At 36.5% G+C, this 16,373-nt stretch overlaps 1 protein-coding gene across 3 annotated transcripts; it reads right to left on the bottom strand.

Moving 5' to 3' along the window:
• Positions 1–242: 242 nt before the first annotated feature.
• Positions 243–9,984, bottom strand: LOC121992843. 3 transcript variants are annotated; one of them, XM_042547442.1, is made up of 11 exons: positions 9,743–9,982; positions 8,112–8,225; positions 7,826–7,978; positions 7,607–7,743; positions 7,227–7,271; positions 6,986–7,039; positions 5,225–5,329; positions 4,925–5,131; positions 4,764–4,849; positions 862–1,715; positions 243–719 (listed from the first exon to the last, which is right to left on the bottom strand). In XM_042547442.1, the coding sequence occupies exons 3-11, from the start codon at positions 7,926–7,928 to the stop codon at positions 655–657; spliced, it is 1,656 nt and encodes a 551-aa protein (XP_042403376.1). In that variant the 5' UTR covers positions 7,929–7,978; positions 8,112–8,225; positions 9,743–9,982; the 3' UTR covers positions 243–654. The 3 variants fall into 3 exon arrangements, with proteins under 3 accessions (XP_042403376.1, XP_042403375.1, XP_042403374.1); XM_042547441.1 differs by having other exon boundaries at positions 7,826–8,225; XM_042547440.1 differs by having other exon boundaries at positions 4,925–5,329; positions 7,826–8,225; positions 9,743–9,984.
• Between the last annotated feature and the right edge of the window lie 6,389 nt (positions 9,985–16,373).

The raw sequence follows: 16,373 nt of genomic DNA, 5'->3' as shown, positions 1-16,373 counted from the left end.
GATAATGTTTAGTTGCAATGGCTTCAAAGAGAAGTTGCAAGATAACAAACAAAATAAAATGTAGATTATTGAACCTTCAAGTTGCAGTCAGGTGTTTACTTGTTATACGGTTAAGGAAAGAGAATCGAACTCAAAGTGGGCACTTTTTCATTCCATAAATAATAAAATGTTTCTTAAAAAATAATTTTTTTTATCGAAGCAATAATGTTTAGTTGCAATGGCTTCAAAGAGAAGTTGCAAGATAACAAACAAAATAAAATGTAGATTCTTGAACCTTCAAGTTGCAGTCAGTTGTTTACTTGTTTATGATCTATCTATGGAGTAATACAACGAAACAGTTAAAGTAAATCCAAATGGATACATAAAATCTGAACCGAGAAAGATGAAAAATGTTGCAAAAAGAAAGCAGATGTTTGAACTCAGAGGACATCTGCTAAAATGGGAAAGCCTTCTAAAACTTCAGGATGCTTTAAACTGCGAGATATCATAAAGAAGAATCTATGCATCTAATCCAACAAGTTCAACATCTAGCTTAGCAATGCTTTTGGTAACAAAAATGTCTATAGCTGAGATATCATAAACCTGGCCCAGATGTCTGTTTTTGCAGTTCTTGCTGATCTTCCACCTCAACCAAAAAATAATGGAAGGAGAGACTCATAATTCGGTGTCAGAGGGTAAAGCAAGCGTCACATGATCAGTCATCATTGATTCCTTCCATCCTGCATTTTTTTTTTAACACTAGTTAACAGATTTCAGAACTTTAAAAAGGTAATTATTATAAAAATAGTCCAAAGGATGGCAAAACTGCTTATTGACTTGTGAGGTCTCCAAAATAGAGCACAGAAGATAAGGGGCACTTACTCTCTGCCAGAAAGGCCTTTGCAGTATGGCTTGAGAAGAGTCTGGGGAATGCCAAATCTGAACTATCCAAGTCAATGATAGAGTCCAAGCATTTGCCAAAACCATTGCCACAAGCATTCTCAACAGGAATATGATTAAAAGGGTGAGCATGTAATTCATTAAACTTTGCTCCTATTTGCTCTACAGCAGAATCTACAATGTCATGGCAACATGGGTTTGGTGGTTTTATGTCCATTAAGTTGGCTGAATTGAGACTCGAGACATGCTCTGCTAGCTTAGAATGTTTCACAACCAACGGTGAACCATTTCCAAGGTCAACACTGATAGAGCCAATCAAGACTTCACACTTGCTGTTAATTTCATTGCCATCTTTCTCTGGCTTTGTTTTCTGCGTCCCAATAATAAGGTCGTTGGTTGAAGTTGTGGGAGATTTTGCAAATGGAGCTTCATCATGGTAGCAACTGCTTGGAGGAATTTGTGTCAACAAAATTTGACCACTGATTGGAGTTAGCTGGCACTCACAGGATTTATTCTCCATTTTCTGATCTACAAAGTCAACATTAACCTCTTTTGGAGAATGCAAAAACATGTTGCAATCTAAATGGGGTTCTACTTTGCAGTATTTTGTTGGCTGTACACACAGTAACTTTGGACTAGCTTTTGCTGTGCAAGTGTCAAAGCAAGAGACAGATGTAGGTATTGGGCTTGATGTTTCTGTAGACCTACATGTTAATCTGACAGAATCATGTGAATATGGCTCAGAATTGTTTTTGGCAGTACCAGTTGCTATGGTCATTTTTCTCTCTTTCTGCCTCAGTTTTTTCAACCTTTTCCTTTCCTCAAGTTCAGTTTGCCTGCAGAAACCACCATAAAATTCAAGGGCTAAGAAAGAATTCTCATGGGAACTAAATTAGCACTTTTTTTGTCTTGACCACCACATGTTCGTTCCCATGCCACATTGGATAACAAAGTATTCATTGTTCACAGTGGAAGCAACAGCGCTCAACCCCACCCAGCAATGTTGATATACAGGTTGGAGCCCACATTTGGCAAAATTAAATTAGCACTTTTATATGTATAGAAGATAGAGTTATCATCTTATATAACCAGAAATGCTATGTTATATGCGTATTTATTACCCAAGATAATGGACTTGACTTAGCAAAATTTATTCAAAGATAAAATAAAAACATTCTCCACATAATCTCTAGTTATCAAAATCAGACCGAGTTGACCAAGTAAATTTGTTCAGACAAAAAAAAAACTGTCACTTTCCATATTATCTAAGCACTAACTAGCATTTTTCAATTTTCACTAAGCATTCATTCCAAAATTAGGGCTAGCTTTAAACATAATAAAATAATGAATAAAATGGCTGTTTATTTGGGGAGCAAATATATACAGCCAACCCCAAATATCTGGTACATTCTGCATCTTCTCATTACATTAGTAAGATAATTATATGTTCTACTGCCTACTGGAATATATAAAGGTCACTTGATCCAGTCCTGAGCATCATTCCATTAATGAATTCTAACTTCCTATACACAAGACTTAAAGTCTCATACAACTAAAACAATCGGTAATCTTTGTTATGCACTTGGTATACAGTTTGAATAAAGGATTAAAGCCTTAAAGTGTCTACCATCTCATACCAAGTTGAGAAGTATGGTCTTATTCTCATCTAAACCAATCTTTCAAATATATACAATTAGAATTAAAAGGTTTTTTGTCCATTAAAACTGAGAAACAAGTTGTAGAATCACATTTTGAGATTGCAGATTGTGAAATTGTTGCCTTATTGCAAATTCTCTTTTAAGTGAAGATTTCACCTTGCTGATTATGGTATAGTTTATGTGTGTGATAAGGTTAGGGTGTAGCGATGCTTCTACATGGATTATGGTTTTATCTGTGAAATCTAGGCCACCACACTTAGATTGACAAAAGTTGACATGACATGTTTTCATGGGACAACCTGAGCCACAATTTTACAGATTTAGGTTTGAGTTAAACAAGTTCATGTTAAATGAGTTGACCCATTCATGATTCACAAATAAGCAGGTCGAATCACCACTGACTTGCGTCTCAAGCGGTTAGATTTAAATCATTTTTATTAGTTAATTTAAATTATAAATATATAATCTAACATATGTTATGGATATATAGGATATAATAAATATCAACTATAATACAGATTACATTTTATACTTTTGTATAATTAAAATAATTAGGATATGGTTTGTATATAAATTTTATTTAAGTTTTTTTAAGTCATGCCACATGTCATGTTTATGAGACATTTAATTAAATGGTCATGTGACATGACTGTAAAACCCTTTTATACATGGGTCATGTGCAATTCTGGATTTTGACCTGTTTATTTAATGGGTCAGGTTTGAATCTGAATTAAATGAGTTGCCGCTAACCTAAATTGTTACCTGTAACCATGTTGTCTTTGAATAACTAGGCCTTCGTAATACTGACCATTAAGGTATCTAGATTACTAACACTACCTCATGAGCCATTCTACTGGCAGACAAACAACCCCCATATGACAAATAGGTTACTGAAGTCATAGCTTCATCATGCTTTATAACTCAAATTGGCATAGTTAAACTACACTACTAGAGGTAAAAACTACATGGCCAAAATCTGATGCAGTGAACACATGAAGGTTGATGCTCCACAACAAGTCAAGTATAGTTAATTATAGTTATTTGCTCCCATCTCTGACATCTCTAACTACTGACGTTCTAAATTCCATCACTAATTTCAGAAAAACCTAATACTGACCAATAAGCAACCTTATCGTTTCTTGCTGGTTAACTTTATACAGATGTAATGTCAACACATTGACACCATAAAACTAAGGGGGTGCTTGGTTCGCGGAAGGGAATGAGAATGAAATTGATAGAAGTGGAGAATGGTTATGGGTATGATTTGAATCCGAATAGTATTTTTTTTCCCATTCCCCTCCTTTTGCTAGGTAATGGCTCATTCCCATATTTAGGGTAATGAATTGTGGGACCCACCACCAATCCCCCAAAACAAACACCCACTTTCAATCCCTTTCCCATTCTCCACTCTCATTACATCCAACCAAGCACCCCCTAACTCATTAATTTTGTTAAACTTAACTATTATGGAAGCCATATCTGATGCCTAAGCACAGATTTTTTTTTGGCTTCTCGCACATGAACGGCTGAAGACGAAAGACCGCATTCCGTTTGAGGTGGACAAGACCTGCCCCTTGTGCAAACAGGAGAATGAAACCAATGCCCATGTCTTCTTCCAATGCCCCATTAGCAAACTGCAGTGGGGCAGTGTAAGAAGATGGCTCAACATTCAGCAGAACATAAGCACTGCAGCCTGCCTGTTCCACACATTACAGAGGGTGCACCATGGCAACAGCCGCCTCACAAAGGCTCGGTATCTAGCAATCACATGTATGATTTATCTTTTGTGGCAAACTAGGAATAGATGCCGATATGAGGGTGATGAGCCCAAGATAGATAGGATGTTCCATAAGATACAGATGCATGTCTATCATTTGCAGGCGTCGAGCATTGTACATTCTGTTTTGATCTATATATTTACCGTTCATCCAAAAATAATAGTTCAATAGTCTAAGCATCTAGATCCCTTCTTTGTCCCACAAATCTCTTGTGGGCCTCGTGAACCTCTTTAATTAGCTCACAACAACCCATGTAGAACAAAACTAGGTGTCCCACGCAATTCTCAGCTATAGAACATTTACAAGTTACATACACTTGCATGCTTCCACACAAGGGCATCTCCTTAATTATGGTAAAAGCAGAGGAGGTTATAGGAACCAATTATATCACTTAGGTATACTCATGAACTTGTATTTCTGTTAATTAGAAAACTCAATTGATTGGTACCTTTTCTTTGCAATTTCCTCTTCTTCCATAAGCAGACACTGTAATCTTAACGCTTCAATATCTTTCTCAGCATGCCACGACTTGACCTAGCAACCAATACAGGCAAACTAAGAAGAAACATTAAAAAGGTCAAATTTTCAGTACGAGGATTGCCATCATACCAATTTCTGTTCAAGCATAAAACTAGCAAATGCAACCAAATTTTTCGCCTCGATAGAAATTTTTTCAGCATCTCCATTGAAGATATACTTTTGCATGAATAAGGCATTTCCAGCATGTAAAAAAGTCCTCTCACTTGCATCATCAAGAAGATTAAACAAATCTTGAGATGACAAAGGAAACCTAAAAGAACTCCCTTCTACAATATCCTTCACAATGCAAATGTGAAATTTACCAATGTGGGACATAGAATAATAGTTTGTACACTTCAACAGACAAAAATGAATTGCATTTTTTCTTACCAAAAGAGTTGCACCAGCCTTCACATACACATGCGGAAGTAATAGAAGACCAAGGTTCTGAATGAAATTTGTCAATTCCTTTATAATAAAAGAACCAGTAACACCCTGGAAGTAAAAAATTAACTAATAGCTCTCCCTTTAAATAAAACACAAGATCAAGGTACATGACATTTCACTTTTAAACAACGTGCCAATTGGCTCAATAAAATCTGCCAAAGGGCAGTTAACAACATAAGAATTGCAACCCAACACAAACCAATAGGTATTTATGGATCTGATATAAATTTGGTGTAGATGAAATCTGTTAGTCTTAAGTGGAAGGATATCTCTGGAGAGATGACACTATAAATATGATAGGAGTCTGATTTTGGTTAAATTTGGTGCATTTTGGGGGTTGATCAAACTTCAATTGAGTTGGACAAGATTTGGCTGGCTAGGATTTGAATTGGGCTTGAAATTAGACTTGAACAATGTCAAAATACGTGCAATTTGGGTAAACCATAGTTGAATAAGGTAATCTGTTGAACTAGTGTCAAATTTGGATTAATAAAACTGATCATAGATAGGTTTTATCAAGGTTTAGATGGGGGTTAGCAAGGGGATGACAACAATAGATCCTCTTCACACCCTTGCCACCCATCTTCAATCACACTGCCAGTGCCTCCCATCTCTCTGCTCCTCCCTCCCTCATCAACCTTTCTTCTCTTGGCAATTGTCAGTATTCTCCACTATCACACGTGAGAGCCCCGCTAACCCCCTCTTTCCCTAATAACCTCCCCCACTGAAATCCTCAGCCCAAGAAACAGCCAATCACTAATTGAATCCTAGCCACACCAAAAATACTCTTTCCCAGGACTCTTTCTCGAGTCCCCCCAAATCTGTCAAGATCCCCATCAAACTAATCAGTCTTTGTTGAAGCCCAACATCCCTCCATTAACCCAATCAGAGATACCCTCCACTCAACTTTCCTTCGCTTATTGTTCAGATGAGATAGTTCCCTCCTTAACATAATTATCTGCACTGTTCATAACTTGTAAACATTCTCCCATGTGCTCATGTGATCATATCTACAAATTTCTCAACCTTTCCGCTAATATATAATAGAATAGAATGGTAAGCATCTAAGCCCAAAAGATGATAATAGTTAATACAATAATTGAAAACCAACTTCCAGAGAATGTTCTAGACTTACATGACCATGGACAGGAAGACCCATAAACTAATTATCCTGTATCAAGAAGTGAATTGATTTGAAAACAATTGAAGCTTAAGCCTACAACAACAACAACAACAACCAAGCCTTATCCCAGTAGATGGGGTCGGCTTGAAGATTAAGTCTATCGCTAAAAAACCTATTGAGTATTCTGTCAGTTTGCCATGAGAAAAAAAAAATCATAACCTGCATTTTTTTCCTTAAGGACAAGAGCAATGTAACAATACAAAAAACAAAATGGTCCCTTTGATGTATGTCAGACCAAGGAGGAGTACAAGGGACAACCATAACCTAGAAAAGAGCAAACAACTAAACCATATTATCATAAGTTTAGTAGTTAGCTGCCACCTTGTATTACTACTGAGGCAAAGACACGTGAAAAAAACTGAACAAGTCATACACCACCAGTTCCCCAGAAATACCAACATATGTCTATATTTTGAATGCTCAAACAGTTGGATGCAAAATAAGCATTAATGCTCTATAATATAGTAACTAAGAAAATGGATACACAATAATGAATTCACAACTAGTTCATTTGAAATTACCTCAACAACAGCATCCTTCAAAGAAAGAATATCTTTTGCCTCCTCTATTGGTAGCTAGAAATGCAACAAAAATATTAAAATAATAAAGAATATTCAAAAAAAATTGTGAGGCGCAAACTTATCCATCTGTTCAATTAAGAATTTTAGCTTCTATTTTTGCTTACTCGTGTATTAGAATACTGAATAGATGTTGTTATCAAGGCAAATCAAAGCATTAATAAATGTATTTGAAGAAGCTTACCCTATCCCAGTATTCTCCCAAGAGTACCCTATTCTTCAAGAAATCCTAAAAAATTTAAGCAAGAAAAAGACATTAGTTAAGAATACAAAGGTTGTGAAAATAATATGGTACCTAGTTTAACGAACTCATAATAAGATAAACTGCCAAAATGATGGATTGAAGTAGGGATATTCTCCTGTTACCAACAATCATCAGTAAAATCTAACATTACAACAAAAAACTAGTAATAAAGATAGCATTATTTTACTAGAAAATTGGCCCAAATAAAGTAGCAAAAGTAATTATGCATTTCACTTTCAGATCACTCTGTAGAAACTCCAAGAAGAAAGAGAAAAAAAAGATTTTCAAACTACATTAAAGGATTAGATGAAAGAAAGAACCTTAGCTATATTCAAAGACCTACGATGAAGACGAACATGCCGTCTATAATTAATTGTGGAGCAAAAGTCTCTTGAACATTTCTCACACTTCTGAGATTGAACCTTACATTGTGAAAATAAGGACCATCCTGGAATATCTGCCAAAAGTAACAGAGTTTGAATCTATGGTCCTTCAGCAAGAACAACCAAAAATTTCTGATGCTATATGTAGTTACGTACATTTTTCAGTCTCACGGTTGACTTTAACATCAACCTGAGAAAGTGTAACATTAGCTTCAGGAACTCTTAGAGCATGGATTTGTTCAGATGCACTCAGAATCATTGTTTAATTGTCTTTAGTACTCCCCCAATGACTGAGCATGGTCCATAATCCTAGTCATAACAAATGAAAATAACCTCACAGAAATATAATGGACAAGACTGATGTCATTGTGTTCTGCACTATTGTCAATTTCAGAGTTTTCAAATGGATAGTATTCCTGCTGACTTGGAATATATCACAGACATGCACACTGAAGAAATGGATTCTGCTTGGTTTGTTGCATTGTTAAGAGACAATATTCCTTCTCCAGCGTTCGTACATCCTGATTTGACTCAACGCATTCAGGTTAAGTGACTTCTGCAACATTAACATTTTAATAAGTGTTAATTGATTGGTAAAATTACTGTTTAAAATAGAACGACAAAAGAAATATGATGAAAAGAGTAACACATAAGAATATTGTGATATAAGTAATGATCACAGATCAATGACATAATGTTCTCGAGGTAAAAGAATATTTGAATAGGACAAGAAAACTCGACTAGTAGAAATGTTCACATCAAGTAATTGAATTCAATATGAATGCTATCCTTCTGTGTATTTTTAATTTTTCAACAAAACAATCAGTCACTTTTGAAAACCTAATTAAACTTGGCTGAGAAAGGTTGAATCAGGGGGGAAATATCTATTAGCATAACCTTATAGGCTTCATTAAGATTAGGCAATAGGCTTAAAATGTTGAATTCATAATATTGACTGCACAAAAGTTTAACATCTAGAATAATAACCCCAGGCCCTAAATCAAACAAGATTGACTTTACCATGCAAAGAAACCAAAATAACTCTATATATGGTCAGGTCCTACCATAATTGCATATGACGGACACTTGCATATACATGCAATGCACATGTAATTGCATATGACGGACACTTGCATATACATGCAATGCACATGTATCTGGAGCCTTGGCAACATACTAATGTTTCTGTTATGCTATTCGAGTGTCGAGGATCCAAGCCATGAAAACACCTATTAGCTTGAATGAATGTGAAGACATTATAAGAATTACAGACATGTTGAACAATTATCCGGAGATGACTGATTAAATAACAAGGTGGGATGAAAAAGTCTAGTATCCGAGGAGAGATTGATAGAATGTAATAAAAATTGAATATCAGTTAGAAAGATAAAATTAATTTCTTTTAGTTTGACTAAGATTATGATTGAGCACAGAGCACTTACCTGACCCGAACATTTAGAATGCAACAACTTATTCTTGTTTGATAAAATGAAGGTTCAGTATAATGCCTGCACATATATCCGAGTAATAGTAGCAGCATATCTAAAGCCTTATACCATGTGAAGCATTCAATATTTCACATAAAACCTGAATGATAGGACTTGGGAGATTGGGATCAAGTATGTTCGAGATTACGGAGGCAGAGCATTCCTCGTCGGAGATGCTTCATTACTTCCGATTCGTAGCCCATGATAATGTCCTAAACTGCCAATACTCAGTACTTGGTGAAGAAATAAAACACGATGTTGAAGAATCAAGTACGCGATGGAGAGATATCGAAGGCAGTACGCGATCCCATAAGGAAATCAGAGAAATCCTATCTTAAACCCCACATCAAGGGCAGGGCTATCTATCCGACCTAATGATCGAGCATAAAGAACCACGATTACAAATTACAACAGATATGGTGAAATCCTAGATTGATCAAAGCGAATTACATCTGGATCCACGTCGTAGATCCATCTGAATGAAGTCCATCGAACTAATCAAATAAACATCCACTCAACCACATGAAAAATAAACAAAAAAAGATCTATAGAATTTTTGCTCGAAACAGTAAAAAAAACGACTTACTACGAGATGATCAATGACAAGGAGACGGCATTGACGTATCAACTGAGGCAGGAACCCAAAAACCCAAGCGATGTCGCCGGCAGAGTGAAGCGCGGAACCCTAGATGAGAAGGGGAAGAATATCGAGCGGGCGAATAAAAAATAGGGGAGGACCTTTAGCGGAAAGGAAGGTTCTCCGCCGACCTGGAGGCGAAGCAGTGGGAGTGTGCGTGCCCAAGGAAAAATGTTCGGGTTGTGGTGAATCACATTCGAACCAGTGCCCAATACGGGTCATGTCATTAATCGAATCCGGCGTTCAGAGAAGTACGTTACTCATGCATGGCGTAGGCCCGAGTCAAGAGCCGAGAAGACAATAGATAAAATTTGTTCGAAGTTTATATCAATTCTCATGTACTATATCGATATCTCTCCGGCTCTCCCTATCCTTTTATCAAACGGGTCTTCCAATTAAGAAATATTAGATTTATGCCCCGTCAGTTATAAATACTTTTTAATTTATTTTTAATAAAAAATCTTTATAGAATCGGATCTCAAACTACCCAACTTAATCATTTTTATTTCAACTTTTTCCTTATTTTCAATTTTTTTTAGAATATTTCAGACAATTACTCGTTCTACAATTAACAAAAAAGTAATCATTATATTTTGGTTTGATAAATGCTTTTTGCGATATTAATTGTTCTAACATCTACCTGATACGTCAGAGATATTTGTATTCAATAAATTTTAAAAATATATAAATGTAAACTCTTAAATATAATAAATTTATTCTTTAATGTATATACGGTGAATAAGGTAGGTCCAGGTTAAAGTTAAGAAAACTAGTTGAGGTCAGTCAAAATTAAAGAGGGTCAATACTTGAAGTCGATATGGGCGAATAACTCGATAAAATATTCCAACAGATCGAACCAAAGGTCCGATCGGATTCCTAAGTCTGTCCGACTCAACGAAATCTTGAGCCAAGTCCTCAGAAGAGTCATCGATCAGACCTTTTTCCTGATCATATTAGTCCGCTCGGCTGGACGGAATCTTGAGCTAAGTCCTCAGAAGGGTCGCCGATTGGACCTTTTTCCCGATCGGATCCCAAATTCGTCTGACTCAACGAAATCCCGAGCCGAGTCTTCAGAAGAGATGCCGATCAAACCTTTTTCCTGATCAGATTTTCAGTTCGCCCTGCTCAACAGAATTACAAGTCGAGTCCTCAGAAGGGCCGCCAAGTCCTCAAAAGAGTTTAGTCTTCCAAGGGCCAGGTCCTCGAAGATGATCAACACTACTTAGTAAACCCAACCCCCGTTCGAGAGCAAGGTCTGGTCAAGCATTAGAGGGAACTCAGTCATCCTATTATCATAGTGCATTAATACACATTAGCTCAATATTCCTTTTTAGCGTCTTGTATAATAATTGTCAGATAATTAGGAGAATATTCCCCATACAAGCTGTATACAAGAAGCTTCTACCATGTAAAGCATAGGAATTATGGGTCTATTCTAGGAAATGTGTAAAATGTCATAATCGTTGGTTATATTTTGGTAAGGCATTGAGATTCATACAGAGAGGAAAAATAATACTATATAAGGGGGTCTCCACCTAAAGACGTAGGAACACGAAGCTTTTCTATCAAAATTCATTTCTTCTTCATTACTGTTCATCTTCTCCACCACCATATGCCTAACTTGAGCGTTGAAGTGCCGATGTCGGGGACCCCTCCCTAGCCAGGTGACTGCCATTTTTTGCCTCTAGTTCTTCTCTGTGGTATGCAGGTTCGATAGCGATATCAATCCCTGTTGCTTGAAGTCTCCTCACGGTCAATATTAACGCCCCGCAGCCAGCACGTCATCTTTCCCAATTCCAGGCAAGATCAAATTTGTCCTCATCTGTGTGATATGGCGAATAAGGTAGTGTAGGTCTCAATAGGTTGGCTAGAGAGGGTGAATAGCCCTTCATGTAAGTTAGAAAAAATTACTTGTTTTTGCTTAGCAAGGATGTACAATTAGATTAAGCAAATATAAATAATTAACATTAAAGAAAACAACTTAAAAATAATAGGTAAAAAGGCTAGAGTTTACTTGGTTACAACCTAAGTAATTGTTAATTCAAGGCGTTGAAGTTGAAGGAGGAAAAGTCTTTTACACACGTTGACAGCTCAGAAAATATTAGGAAAGTTAATATATAAGTTGTGGTTTAGTTGTTGTTGAATTCTTAGCTCCAAGATGCTTTTTATAGCCTCCTGGAAAATGTTACCATTGCTTTGAGGCGCCTCCAAAGAGGCACATGGCACCTCCAAAGGATAAAATTTTATCTTCTTCGTAATGGTAGCCTAACGGTTATCGGAGGAGTCTCAATGGCTTGAAGGCGCCTCCCAAAAAGGCTTGAGGGCACCTTTGCTGCCTAACTTGGGCGGGGCGCTTGGAATGGGTCAAGGTGCCCTCGAGTCCGAGCACGAGAGTGCCTCCAAGCCTCTTGGAGGCGACTTCCAGTAGGAAGACTAGCCTCCAAGCTGATCTTCTTCACGTTGGTGATGCTCCGGTTAACTGGAGTTGAGCTCACTTGAACCCAACTCTGACCTTCTCCTTGAGCAGTCTTCTGCTCCGACTTCTCATTCCTCAAAAATGCCACGCTCTTTCTTTGCGTCTGCCAGCGTACTCTTTCGTAGTACATCGTCCCTTAGACACACCGATCCCATCAATTCTCTTCCTGTGTTATCCTTCTTGCTAGCTGCATCTTTCACTCGACTTCTTGTGTTCTTAAGCTCCTGCACACTTAGACACAAGAATTAAAATCCAACATGACCTAACTTGGCTCGATTAATCACATCAAAACTAATCTGGGGTACTTATAATTTCTCCATTTTTAATATGTATCAACTTGAGTTAAATTAGAGTTTAAAAAATAATAAAATTTGAATATTGCAATTTAGTACAAAATAAGTTTGCATTTAAGTACATAAAAACTTTGTAATAATTTGCATTTATGCAATTACCTCCCTCTTAACTTATTCCCTCTCCCCCTTGGATCATATCAAAAAATTATAAAAATATGAAAAAATAGCTAGAAAAAATGTTGAAAAGTTTTTGAGGGGATTATGAACAAAAGTAATAGTAATCTAATATTTACCAACTATAATTTTTAAAAATATTCTAATTTTACTAATTAATTCTATGTTTTAACAAAAAAAATAATTTTTCTATTTTAAAAAATCCTGAACAATTTTATCAAAGTCAAATAGAAGCAGTTAGATCAATAAAAAAACATTCAAAAATATTTTTTATTTTAATTGCAATAAATCATTTCATTACAAAGCCTTATTTTTAGAAAAATAAATATTAAAAATAGATTTTGATATAGAAAAATTTTGTTAATTTTTATAAGTATGTAAAATCGAAAAAAATATGTAGAAAAAAAATATTTAAAAATTAGGTTTTTGAGAATTTTAAATATTAAAAATTCATTTTTTTAGTAAGTAATTCACAGAGAATTCATTATTAATCAAAAATTTCTAAAAAAAATCAATCTAATAGATAATCTGTCATTATGTCTTCATAAAAATTTTGAATACAAAATTCTAACGAAAAGTTTATATGAAAGATATTTTTTTAAGTAAAGTAATTTCTACCCTAGTAAATCAATTAAATGGAGGATTTAATTTAGACACGATTTTGGAATATAATATAGGTTCCTACCTACTAGATTTATCAGGAATTTTGGTAGAATATAATTTATAAGAATTTTGTAATTTGTCTCCTATAATTCCTGATATGTCAATTGAGTCCACCATAATTACTAAAATTTGACTTTCGTAGAATATTCAATTTTAAGCATGCATAGTCATTTTTTAAATATTCTATTTGTTCTTTCAGTTTTTCATTTTCAATTTATCAAAATCATTTAATCGACATGCATTTGATAAGGTTAATTTTAACTATGTATTTTTTTTCTAATTTACACATATTTCTATAAATAATTTTAATAAATTCATATGATTGTTCATGAAATAGAAAACGTACCTCACGTATCTCATGATTTGATATTCCTTCAATGTTACTTCCATCCATTGATGCTCCCCTTTCATCGATATTTATTTTTGGGGCACTTTCTTCCTCCCTTTGATGGTTCACCATTAGTGTCAGTCCGGCATAGGCCTTAATCTCCTATTCAGAAGACGACAATTTATCCCATGTAGCTTTTAAGTTTCTCTACATTGTTCGTCTTGACCTTTTTTTTTTTTTTTTATCATTCTTCTTTAGTTTAGGGTAGTCGTCATTGATTTGTCCTTCTTCCTGGCAATTATAGCATCTAATCTTCCTTTTGCTTTGAAGGTATTTCTTTACCTGTGACTTATGGAATTTGTTAGATTTAAGAAATTTACTAAAGTTTCTTACCATGAGGGTGTCTTCGTCTTCATCGAAAGAAGCTTCAGAGTCTAATTCGCCCATTTTTACCTTTAGGGCAATGTTTTGATTTGGCTCATTCCTTAGTTATACACATCTAGATTCGTGAAGTTCTAAAGTAAAAAATAAACATCTAATAAACTTACCTCTAGATCCTTAGAGATATATAAGTCGATTATGGACGTCCACTCGGGTATTCTTGGGAAAGTGTTTAGTGCATACCTTAGTGAATCTTGGTTGGACATATTTTCTTCGAGATTCGTGAATCCGGTAATTAACTCCTTCAGTTTGGCGTACAGTTGAACGACTAACTCTCCTTCTTTCAGCTGAAGGTTCATCAGTTGATTCCGGAACCAGTCCCGTTTAACGTGCTTGGCTTCGAAAGTTCCTTCATGTAGTTCTAGGAATTTCTTCCAGAGTTCTTTTGTTGATCCATAGGTGCCAATTTTGTTGACTTCCTATGGTGGTAGCACACTTAGAAGGTCGAATTCCGCTCGTCCATTTGCTATGAAGTCAACTTGTTTCTTCTTGGTCCATAGATATTCTTCTTTTTCTTCTCCTTGTTGATCTTTAGAATCTACAAAACTGTATTTGATTATTAACAAAATTTCAAAATTGATTTTAAAAAAATACCTCTATTCATTTTTTTTTCCATATCGCGAACTTCCCTTGGAACTTAGGTGGATAGATGCTTGATTTGGCCATTGTCTCATTGCTTTAGTTGACGGTTAGTCCTTTTGATACGGTTGGGTTCTGATACCAATTGTAGGTCGCGATAGGCCGACTAGAGGAGGGTGAATAACCCTTCAAGTAAGTTAGAAAAAATCTCTTATTTTTGTTTAGCAAGGATACACAATTAGATTAAGCAAATATAAACAATTAACATTAAAGAAAACAACTTAAAATAATAGGTAAAAAAGCCAAAGTTTATTTGGTTACAACTTAGACAATTGTTAATTCAAGGCATTAAAAATTTCACTAAAAACTTCTTTATTAAAGGTGGAGAAGCCTTTTACATATGTTGATAGCTTAGAAAAGACTAGGAAAGTTAATATAAAAGTTGTTGTTTAGTTGTTGTTGAATTCCTACCTCCAGGACACTTTTTATAGCCTCCTGAAAAATATTACTGTTGCTTAGAGGCGCCTCAAAAAAGGTTTAGGGCTCCTCCCAGAGGATAAAGTTTTATCCTCTTCGCAATGATAGCCTAACGGCTATGGGCCTTAATAGCTTGAGGGTGCTTCCCAAAAAGTCATAAGGGCGCTTTCAAAGGCTTTGAGGGCCCATTTGCAGCCCAACCTAGACAGGGGGCCTGGACTGGGTCCAGGTGCCCGGAGTTCGAGCGCGAGGGCGCCTCCAAGTCTCTTGGAGGCACCTTCCAACAGGCAGATTAACCTCCAAGCTGATCTTCTTCACATTGGTGATGCTCCGGTCAACTGGAGTTGACCCCACCTGAACCCAACTCCGACCTTCTCCTCGAGTAGTCTTCCACTCTGACTTCTCATCCCTCAGAAATGTTGTGCGCTTCCTTCTCGTCCGCTATGTACTCTTCCACAGAACCTCGTCCTTTAGATGCACTGAGCCCATTGACTCTCTTCCCGTGACATTCTTCTCGCCAGCTGTGTCTTTCGCTCAACTTCTTGTGTTTCTAAGCTCCTGCACACTTAGACACAAGGATTAAATCAGCATGTCCTAACTTGACTCGGTTGATCACATCAAAACCAACCCATGGTACTTACAGGTAGAGCCCTCAAAGCCAGTGTCGAAGTCAAGAAAGCTGGTTGAGGTGGCGTTCAAAGTCAAGGAGGGGTCAACGATCGAAGCCGGCATGGGTGAACGACTTGGCCAAATATTCTAGCCAATTAGATTCCTAAGTCTGCCCAATCTTGAGCTGAGTAATTAGAAGGGCCGCCGATCGGACCTTTTCCTGATCAGATTCCTAGTCCGCTTGACTTGACATAATCCCGAGTCGAGTCCTCAGAAGGGCCATCGATCAAATCTTTTTCCCAATCGGATCCTGAGTCCGCCCGACTTAACGAAATCCCAAGCCGAGTCCTCAGAAGGGATGTCGATCAGACCTTTTTCCCGATCGGATCCCAAGTCTGCTCGGGTCAATGGAATCCCTAGCCAAGTCCTCAGAAGGGTTGTCGAGTCCTCAAAATAATACTGATCCGGTGGTGAAAGAGGGGGCCTGACCGTACAGTGGTCAACGACACATGGAAGTCAAAGTCAAGATGGGCAGACCAA

The sequence above is a fragment of the Zingiber officinale genome, chromosome 6B (genome assembly GCF_018446385.1).
Source record: "Zingiber officinale cultivar Zhangliang chromosome 6B, Zo_v1.1, whole genome shotgun sequence".
NCBI lineage: Eukaryota > Viridiplantae > Streptophyta > Magnoliopsida > Zingiberales > Zingiberaceae > Zingiber > Zingiber officinale.
This window is presented reverse-complemented; position numbering and strand designations above follow the sequence as displayed.

Coding starts and splice junctions, on each gene's coding strand:
- LOC121992843 (XM_042547440.1), bottom strand. CDS start 7,928: ATGATTCTGAGTGCATCTGAACAAATCCATGCTCTAAGAGTTCCTGAA. Junction 7,744..7,825: donor CAACCGTGAGACTGAAAAAT/GTACGTAACTAC, acceptor TACTTTTGGCAG/ATATTCCAGGATGGTCCTTA. Junction 1,716..4,763: donor GAGGAAATTGCAAAGAAAAG/GTACCAATCAAT, acceptor TGGTTTCTGCAG/GCAAACTGAACTTGAGGAAA.